Below are 10,710 nucleotides of genomic sequence, written 5' to 3'. Positions count from 1 at the left end.
CATTCGCTGGAATGAAAATCGCTAAAAATGCTGGGAATGCGGCAACGCAAAATCGCAATCTTTTGACAAATTGTTAAAGTGGACCTGAACTCTTGCACAGAGCAAAAGGGAAACATAGAGAAATGCACCCTGTATGTATTTAGAGAGTTTAGCCTGTCTAATTCACCCTCATCTGTGACTAATTACAAAATGTAATTTGATCTCTCAGCTGAGTCAGCTGGCTGCCTCAGCAGAGCAGCTAATTTGTAAACACAGGATGTTAATATGCCTGCTTCCATGAAAGCAGGAAGTAGAAGCCCTGTAGATTTATTGCAGGATTTGTATCAGCGGTAACAAAGAAATGTTTTTTTCTTTAAAGGCTATTATGCTGCTGCTTATCTTTTAGAGCAGGGAGAAATTTCTATGTTCAGGACCACTTTCAGACAGCGCTCAGTTCCTTTTGAGCCCCTTCTCAGTATGCTCTGAGCACAAAAGTACTGAATCCTGTCTCTGATTAGTCACAATCTGATAGAACAATACAGTGGAAGCATTATTGCCAATAAGATTCAGAATCACAGCTACACTGCTGATCGGGTGTGTCATGTTTCACTGTAAGCAAAATGTGCGATCAGAGAAGATATGGAAACATCATGTTCACACTTTACAGACTTTATTTGGGAGGAAAAGTCCTGAGAAGCAATAGCAATCTTTACAACATAAGAGACTTAACAAATCTGCTCCACTCTCACATTACACGCAGCTGACAAACATCACATATAAAAAAAGTACAGAAATAGTAACAGAACGATGAGATGAAGGTGTGGGTTGAATGACATAATCCAAGTTAACACATGACACTGGCAACAGGAGCCTATCACTGTCCATTCATAGGGGAGGGGGAGGAGCCATGTCCAGCAGAACTCCACAGAACTTCTTGAAATGCGGTGGATTTTTTGTTTCGAAGAGATAAATCCTGAATGTATGTATAACCTATAGGAACAAATAGTGCAGTGGTCAGCCTACTGCTTCATCCTACTGGCTTCACCAAATGTCCTTCAAAGTGAGGTCAACGTTGTCTTCAGGTTCCATATATCTACGCCGTAGAAGGTACTGGCACAATATAAATCCGAAATGATAGTAATAAATCAATGATTCCCCTCACATATCCTCACAAAGCCGTCCCACACACCTATGATAGCGTGGAGGGGCTCAGTGAGGGTGGCAGTGAAGGTGTGGAGATGTCTGATGGTACAATGCACGCTATAGAAGGAAATCTGCCCGGACTCATAATCCAGATACACCCTGACTTTGTTACGGCAAGTGAAAGGGAACTGGATCTCTGCCTTGTCATGTGTCACTGTGCAATGGTTTCCATTCCTGACCACACCCCAAGACAGATCATTATTTCCAATCAGTGACTCCATTCCTCTCCTGGCAATATTGGGGAAACACACCCCCACCTGCCACTTATGTGACGACCCAACATCCACTTCAAAGTAATGTCTCCCTGAGGTGAAACTCCGGGTGCTTACTGCAAAAGGAAAGCAAAACCTCGTTGGGCTTTCTGACTGATCGAGCATTATGAGTGTCCTGGATATAGTCTTCCTGTCATCGGATAAATCTAGACTACCACTAGAAGTGTTTGCATCCAGCTGTATGTCTGTAGGCTGTATATAGATCCCGCCAGTTAGGCCAGACACGATATCTGATAGTCCTGTGTGTAATGAGTTTGAGATGACAGCCACATCCAGATCCCCTTCATCATGGAGCTGATGATCATGTCTGTCCTCCGTGACGTACAAGTCACCTGTGTGTGATTCCTGTAAGACAGTCAGGGGGTCGGTCATGTTACACAACTTCTCAATGTGACGCATCTTCCCGGACAGCTCCTCAATCTTTATCTCCAGCTGCCTGATGACATCATCATAGGACAGACAAACACTCTCCGCCTCCTTTGTGATGTCACACATGACTCTGCTCTCCAGGTTTTCCAGCCATTTCCTGAGGTCTACAAACAAGGCAGCAACTCTATGTCTTTCATCATCAGCTTTTTCTTGGACGAGTCCCTTGCGTTCTTCCAGATTCTGGACTCTTTCTTCAGTCTCCTGTTTCTTTTTCATTATTTCCCGACGAATATTTTTCAACTTATCTATCCGTTTCTCACAGGCCTCATCCACTGTCTCTACCTCATGACATCGATGGTTTCCCTTCAGACAGCAGGTCACACAGACACAGGTAGAGTCCTCAGTGCAGAAATACTCCAGAATTTTATCATTATGGACGGAGCATTTCCTGTTCTCCGAGGAAGCAGTGGAGTCATGGAAAATGTGTTCTGGTGCCTTTTCGTGGGCTCCCAGGTGTTGACAGGATTTTCTAGCTGGCACAGGAGAGTCACTGCAAAAAGTACAGAAGACTTCAGGTGATTCCTGACTTGGCCGAGTTGGCTTAGTAGACAGGAAGTCCTCCACTATGTTACACAGCGTGATGTTCTTCTGCAGTGGTGGCCATTTCTGAAACCTCTCTCTGCATTCAGGACAGGAATATCCGACCGACTTTTTGTGCGTGTCCAGAAACACATCGATGCAGGCCTGGCAGAAGCTGTGTCCACACCTCAGGGTTACAGGACTTGTATAGATGTTGAGGCAGATGCCACATTTCAGCTGCTCTTTCAGAGTGGCCATCACAGAGAGACTAAGAATGAGACAAAAAAGAAAAGAAAGGAAAACTTCAGATTTACAAACCAAAACAAGTCGTACACATTCCTGCAACGATTGGGAAGGTGACTGGGACTCATATTTAATTCTATTCAATAAACTTTTCTCACAGGAGATATTTTTGTTAAGGTTCTCCTTACATAGTTAGTTGGGTTGAAAAAAACGACATACCTCCTGGGAGTTCAACCACATCTCCAAAGAACAATTAAGTCACCTGCAGCTAGAAACCTTTTTCTGTTTTACAAGATATGTCATCCCTTTTGCAGAGTAAAGGCCAATAACGACCGCCTCAGACAATAAACAAGCATGTGTACAGCGGCCCCCTAACCCACAAGTGATCCGCCTGGCAGATCAACTCACCCCTCCTGACAGCCGATCCCACTGTCTACACCAGGGGCGGGCCGAGGCAGAGGCGAGAGGCTCCAGCCTCAGGGTGCAGTGTAGGAGGGGCACACAACTCACTCAGCTATCATTCTCCTATTGTGTTTGAAGCAGAGAGAAATAAGAAAAGGGGATACATGGCAGTGACTGCGAGCCAGATAACAAGAGATTAGGGTGTTGGGGGCCCTGGGGGCTCCTCTTAGTCTAATACCAATCAGTGTGTGACGGATGGGGTGGGAGGGATGGGGGAGGGGCCTCTTAGTGTAATAGCAATCAGTGTGTGACGGCTGGGGTGGGAGGGATGGGGGAGGGGCCTCTTAGTGTAATAGCAATCAGTGTGTGACGGCTGGGGTGGGAGGGATGGGGAGGGGCCTCTTAGTGTAATAGCAATCAGTGTGTGACGGCTGGGGTGGGAGGGATGGAGGGGCCTCTTAGTCTAATAGCAATCAGTGTGTGACGGCTGGGGTGGGAGGGATGGGGAGGGGCCTCTTAGTGTAATAGCAGTCAGTGTGTGACGGCTGGGGTGGGAGGGATGGGGGAGAGGCCTCTTAGTGTAATAGCAATCAGTGTGTGATGGCCGAGGTGGGAGGGATGAGGGAGGGGCCTCTTAGTGTAATAGCAATCAGTGTATGACGGCTGGGGTTGGAGGGATGGGGGAGGGGCCTCTTAGTGTAATAGCAATCAGTGTATGACGGCTGGGGTTGGAGGGATGGGGAGGGGCCTCTTAGTGTAATAGCAATCAGTGTGTGACGGCTGGGGTGGGAGGGATGGGGAGGGGCCTCTTAGTGTAATAGCAATCAGTGTGTGACGGCTGGGGTGGGTGGGAGGGATGGAGGGGCCTCTTAGTGTAATAGCAATCAGTGTGTGACGGCTGGGGTGGGAGGGATGGGGAGGGGCCTCTTAGTGTAATAGCAATCAGTGTGTGACGGCTGGGGTGGGAGGGATGGGGAGGGGCCTCTTAGTGTAATAGCAATCAGTGTGTGACGGCTGGGGTGGGAGGGATGGGGGAGGGGCCTCTTAGTGTAATAGCAATCTTAGTGTAATAGCAAAAATAGCTGGCTGTATTACACAGGACGACTTTTCTCCAAAGTCGGCAGCTCGATTCAGCACAATGCAATGAAATATAAGGAACCCAGGGGGATATAATTACAAACATCGTGCTGGTAGGTGTGAGGATGTAATTAATTAGTTGTGGGTATGCTTAAAGGCATACCCACAGGCACTGCTCGGAGTCCCTTTAAGGGCTCTGCCTCTGACACAGGAGACCAGGGTTCGACTCTCGGCTCTGCCTGTTCAGTAAGCCAGCACCTATTCAGTAGGAGACCTTAGGCAAGTCTCCTAACACTGCTACTGCCTATAGACTGTGTCCTAGTGGCTGCAGCTCTGGTGCTTTGAGTCCGCCAGGAGAAAAGCGCAATATAAATGTTATTTGTCTTGTCTTGTCAAATGATGCCGTGCGCTGCTGATTGTCTTCAGAGCCAGGCTCTCCTCCTAGGTCCCCCTCCTGCTACTGTGTGCTCTGCCGCTGCCCACTCCACCCTCCCTTCCCACAGAGAACCACAGCTGCAGCAAGAATGATAGCAGCAGATGGCAAACGCTCACTCACCTATCCATGATCCAAGCGATAGAGATCCCGTCATCTGAAACCCATCTGTCTCTTCTACAGTGCAGCCGCTCGCTCTGAACTTCCTGATTCTCAGATCAGACAGGAAGTAGGAAGTAGTAATAGTAGTAGTAACAGAGCAGCAGCACTCTAGAGGAGACAGATGGGCTCCGGATGACGGGACCTCCATTGCTTGGATCGCAATAGGTGAATGTGAGTCATCTCGTGCTGTCATTCTGCCCCGCTGCGGCTGTCTTCTCTGCTGGACTATCGTATTTACTAGGATGGAGGCTGCATGGTGGCTGTCTAGTTTGGGAGGTAATCGGTTGTTCGGTGGTGGGGGTGGTTATGTAATTCTGTCTGGGGAACGGCTTCTGGTTTGGCGGTGTCCAGAGATTTCTGCTATTGCCAGGCTGGAGATGCAGGGGGAAAGTGCTGCTGCTGTGATATCTGGCGCCCTCTTCACAGGGGTGCCCCAGCCCCTGAGTGCAAATGTCCCAGTCATTCATCTCTCACTCTGCATTTTGCAGCTGCTATTCCCTGCATTGTGCACCCACAGAGGAAAGCGGGCTGTTGCCCATAGCAACCAGTAGCTCGGCTGCCCCGGTGTGTGCGGCATGTTGCTGTGCAGCTGCATCTTCTGATTCTATTACGACATGATGGGAGGGGGGGGGGGGGGGGGCAAATCAGTTACTTTGCTTAGGGCCCCATTTAGCCTTAATCTGGCTCTGGCTGTGGGCGAGGCTTGTTTAGTTTATAGGGAATTAGAGTATTTTTAGAACAAAAAAAAGTATTTGGCTTGAGGAATGCCCTATAAATTATATGAAAGAAACACAATTATGTGTACAAGTTTATCCCGGATCCACTGTAAGTAGCTAGAGGTGTCCCTGACTAAAGGGAGGTTTCGTTAGTGGATTGCCAAGAGAGATGCACACAGGGAGTGAGCCACCCCTCCTTCATCAGGCGCCTGTAGACACGAGCCTACAGTGCCTTAGGATAAATCCAGCCCTGGATCTGACCCCAAAACATCCAGGCAAGCCAGATCAGTTAGCATTGTATGTTGCCCATGAATGTCCCCCCTTCTCCTGCTCTGTCCAAAATGTGTCCCCTCCATCCCCACGAGTGTCCCTTTTCTTTCAGGTGTAGGAATACTGCACTTCTCTTCCTTGGGACGATCAATGAGATGTCCATAGTTCTGAGTTGATGCAACATTGTAATGCTAGCCTTGATTTGATTGGTCTGTTTTCAAACATAAATTTCCATAAATGTGTAATATAATTTTGCATCAACTCTAACCTATTTGCATCTCATTGATCATTCCTAGTCATGATGTGCAGGATAGAGGGTGAGGGGCAATGGGAGGGACAGAGGTAATGAGGAAAGGGGGGATATAGAGGAAATGGAAGGTATAGAGGAAACGGGAGAGGCAGAGGCAATGAGGAAAGGGGAGAAATAGAGGAATGGAAGGTATAGAGGAAACGGGAGAGGCAGAGGCAATGAGGAAAGGGGGGATATAGAGGAAATGGAAGATATAGAGGAAATGGGAGAGACAGAGGAAACAAGGAAAGGGGAGAAATAGAGGAGATGGAAAGGAAAGAGGAAATGGGAGAGACAGAGGCAATGAGGAAAGGGGGGATATAGAGGAAATGGAAGGTATAGAGGAAACGGGAGAGACAGAGGAAACAAGGAAAGGGGAGAAATAGAGGAGATGGAAAGGAAAGAGGAAATGGGAGAGACAGAGGCAATGAGGAAAGGGGGGATATAGAGGAATGGAAGGTATAGAGGAAACGGGAGAGACAGAGGCAATGAGGAAAGGGGGGATATAGAGGAATGGAAGGTATAGAGGAAACGGGAGAGACAGAGGCAATGAGGAAAGGGGGGATATAGAGGAAATGGAAGGTATAGAGGAAACGGGAGAGGCAGAGAGTAAAGGGGAGAAATAGAGGAAATGGAAGGTATAGAGGAAACGGGAGGGACAGAGGCAATGAGGAAAGGGGAGAAATAGAGGAAATGGAAGGGAAAGAGGAAATGGGAGAGACAGAGGCAATGAGGAAACGGGAGAAATAGAGGAATGGAAGGTATAGAGGAAACGGGAGAGGCAGAGGCAACAAGGAAAGGGGAGATATAGAGGAAATGGAAGGGAAAGAGGAAACGGGAGGGACAGAGGCAGTGAGGAAAGGGGAGATATAGAGAAAATGGAAGGTATAGAGGAAACGGGAGAGACAGAGGAAACAAGGAAAGGGGAGAAATAGAGGAGATGGAAAGGAAAGAGGAAATGGGAGAGACAGAGGCAATGAGGAAAGGGGAGATATAGAGGAAATGGAAGGGAAAGAGGAAACGGGAGGGACAGAGGCAGTGAGGAAAGGGGAGAAATAGAGGAAATGGAAGGGACAGAGGAAACGGGAAAGGGAGGGGGGCAGAGACTATGAGGAAAAGGGAGATACAGATGAAATGACAGAGACAGAAAGTCTGTGTGGGATGGGAGTGGTGAATGGCCCATGGTGTTGCACTCAGGGCCTGTTCTATTACAATGGGGCCCTGGGGCACACATAACCTGGAGGCCCCCATAAGTGCCATAAGGTTCCCTTTGTGTCTGTTAAATTCCCTTTAGCTCCCCCAGTTGGTTGACGCCCCCCCCCCCTCACCCCACGTTATAGTTGCCCCCTGAAGAGTTTTCGGCAGTGTAGCGACTCACCTGTCCCGCCCTGCGCGCTCCTTCATAGTCCGTGACTTCCCGTCTTCATCTCTTCTGGCCCCGCATCTTCTCAGTGACCAGGCGGCATATTACATTACAACATGCGGCAGGTCGCTGAGAAGAGGCGCCCCCGTGGGGATGAACACAGAAGTGCATGGACTAATGGAGGAGCGCATCGGCCGGGACAGGTGAGTCGCTATGCTGATGAAAGCACTGCAGGGGCCACTATATAATTGCTGGAGACCTGGAAGGGCCCAGAAGCTGGCTCAGGGCCCTGGGGCAAGTTCCCTGGTGAAGCACCTGCCCTGGTCGCGCTGGGGAGGGGAACAGGGTCTATTGGTTACCCCATAGTATTGAACAGTGAGGAGGCAGGGCGGGGAAGTGCGTGGATACAAGGGTAGCAGGCAGATATGGAGGGCAGCTAGGTAGCTATAGGGGCAGTAACAAGATATGGGAGGTAGATACAAGGGTAGTAGGTAAATACACTCATATATGGGGGGGAGGGGGGGGGGGAGAAGCAGATAGGTAGAAGGGTACAGGGGGCAGGGAGCAGCAGGTATATATATTGAAGTAGTAGGCAGATATGAGAGCAGGGAGGTAGATATAGGGGTATTAGGCAGATATAGGAGGCAGGGAGGTACATATAGGGTTATTAGATATGAGAGCAGGGAGGTACATATAGGGTTATTAGATATGAGAGCAGGGAGGTACATATAGGGTTATTAGGCAGATATGGGAGGCAGATATAGGGGTATTAGGCAGATATAGGAGGCAGGGAGGCAGATATAGGGGTATTAGGTAGATATAGGGTTATTAGGCAGATATAAGGGGCAGGGAGGCAGATATAGGGGTATTAGGCAGATATCGGGTTATTAGGCAGATATAGGGGTATTAGGCAGATATAGGGTTATTAGGCAGATATAGGGGTATTAGACAGATATAGGAGGCAGGGAGGCAGATATAGGGGTATTAGGCAGATATAGGGTTATTAGGCAGATATAGGGGGCAGGGAGGCAGATATAGGGGTATTAGGCAGATATAGGAGGCAGGGAGGCAGATATAGGGGTATTAGGCAGATATAGGGTTATTAGGCAGATATAGGAGGCAGGGAGGCAGATATAGGGGTATTAGGCAGATATAGGAGGCAGATATAGGGGTATTAGGCAGATATAGGGTTATTAGGCAGATATAGGAGGCAGGGAAGCAGATATAGGGGTAATAGGCAGATATAGGAGGCAGATATAGGAGTCAGGGAGGCAGATATAGGGTTATTAGGCAGATATAGGAGGCAGGGAGGCAGATATAGGGTTATTAGGCAGATATAGGAGGCAGGGAGGTAGATATAGGGGTATTAGATATGAGAGCAGGGAGGTACATATAGCGTTATTAGGCAGATATAGGAGGCAGGGAGGCAGATATAGGGTTATTAGGCAGATATAGGGGTATTAGGCAGATATAGGAGGCAGGGAGGTAGATATAGGGTTATTAGATATGAGAGCAGGGAGGTAGATATAAGGGTATTAGGCAGATATAGGAGGCAGGGAGGTACATATAGGGTTATTAGATATGAGAGCAGGGAGGTACATAAAGCGTTATTAGGCAGATATAGGGTTATTAGGCAGATATAGCAGGCAGGGAGGTACATATAGGGTTATTAGATATGAGAGCAGGGAGGTACATATAGCGTTATTAGGCAGATATAGGAGGCAGGGAGGCAGATATAGGGTTATTAGGCAGATATAGGGGTATTAGGCAGATATAGGGTTATTAGGCAGATATAGGAGGCAGGGAGGTAGATATAGGGGTATTTGGCAGATATAGGAGGCAGGGAGGTACATATAGGGTTATTAGATATGAGAGCAGGGAGGTACATATAGCGTTATTAGGCAGATATAGGAGGCAGATATAGGGTTATTAGGCAGATATAGGAGGCAGGGAGGTAGATAAAGGGGTATTAGGCAGATATAGGAGGCAGGGAGGTACATATAGGGTTATTAGATATGAGAGCAGGGAGGTACATATAGCGTTATTAGGCAGATATAGGAGGCAGGGAGGCAGATATAGGGTTATTAGGCAGATATAGGAGGCAGGGAGGTAGATATAGGGTTATTAGGCAGATATAGGAGGCAGGGAGGTAGATATAGGAGCATTAGGCAGATATAGGGGTATTAGGGCCTGTACACACTGCTGCGCTTGCGCTGCATTTTTAAAAACGCATGCATTTTTAAAATTGCAAGGTCTTTTGAAAAATAATGAAAATCGTGATGACCTGTACACACTGGTGCGATGCGTTTTTAGAAAAACGCAATCGCAGTGCCTGCTGCGTTTTTTTAAGCGCAGCGCTTGAAAAACGCATGAAAAACGCAATGCAATGCAATGCGATTCCATCGCGTTTTTCAGAAGTCAGTATCCCAGAAGACTCTGCAATTTCCTGATTACTGTTGAAATGTAAACTAGAAAAAAAACAAAGGATTCTTTAGCCAATCCGCAATTACAAGAAAAACGCAAACGCATCAAAAACGCAGGCAAAAGCGCATACGATGCGTTTTTAAAACTACATGCACTTGCGATTTAAAAAAATGGCTTTAGTTAAGCCCAATCTACACGATATGATTCTTTGTGAGATTCGATTACAATTCTATTTACGATCCGATTAAATCCAACATGTCCGATTGGGATTCGATTCGATTCAATTCGATTTGCCATTGTTGCAATGGCAAATTGAATCGAATCCCAATCGGACATGTCGGATTTAATCAGATCGTAAATAGAATCGTAATCGAAACGCACAAAGAATCGTATCGTGTAGATTGAGCTTTAGACAGATCTAGGGGGCAGGGAGTTAGATATAGGGGTATTAGGCAAATATAGAAGCAGTGAAGCAGATATAGGAGGCAGGGAGGCAGATATAGGGGGCAGGTTGTTAGATATAGGGGCACTGGGCAGATATAGGAGGCAGGAAGATAGATATAGGGGTATTAAGTAGATATAGGGGCAGGGAGGCAGATATAGGGGTATTAGGCAGTAATAGAGGCAGGAAGTTAGATATAGGGGTATTAGGCAGATATAGGGGCAGGGAGTTATATATAGGGTATTAGGCAGATAGGGGTATTAGGTGGATAAAGAGGAGGGTAGATATAGGGGTATCAGGCAGATATGGAGGGCAGGGAGGTAGATATAGGGGTATTGTGCAGATATAAAAGGACAGGGATGTAGCTATAGGGGGTATCCGGCAGATGTGGAGGGCAGGGAGGCAGATATAGGGGTATTAGGCAGAGATAGGAGACAGTGAGGTAGATAGAGGGGTATTAGGCAGATATAGGGGCAGCAAGGAATAT

At 47.5% G+C, this 10,710-nt stretch overlaps 1 protein-coding gene across 1 annotated transcript in view; it reads right to left on the bottom strand.

Annotated features, from left to right (window-relative positions):
* Positions 1–747: 747 nt before the first annotated feature.
* LOC137560854 (E3 ubiquitin-protein ligase TRIM39-like) overlaps positions 748–10,710 on the bottom strand; it is a 10,517-nt gene continuing 554 nt past the window's right edge. The window contains exon 2 of the mRNA XM_068272008.1: positions 748–2,670. Within this exon, the coding sequence (XP_068128109.1) occupies positions 1,125–2,660 (1,536 nt within the window). The 5' untranslated portion in view covers positions 2,661–2,670 and the 3' untranslated portion in view covers positions 748–1,124. The remainder of the gene's footprint in view (positions 2,671–10,710) is intronic.

The sequence above is a fragment of the Hyperolius riggenbachi genome, chromosome 3 (assembly GCF_040937935.1).
Source record: "Hyperolius riggenbachi isolate aHypRig1 chromosome 3, aHypRig1.pri, whole genome shotgun sequence".
NCBI classification, from domain to species: Eukaryota; Metazoa; Chordata; class Amphibia; order Anura; family Hyperoliidae; genus Hyperolius; species Hyperolius riggenbachi.
The sequence above is the reverse complement of the archived record's forward strand: the minus strand, read 5'-3'. Positions and strand labels throughout refer to the sequence as shown.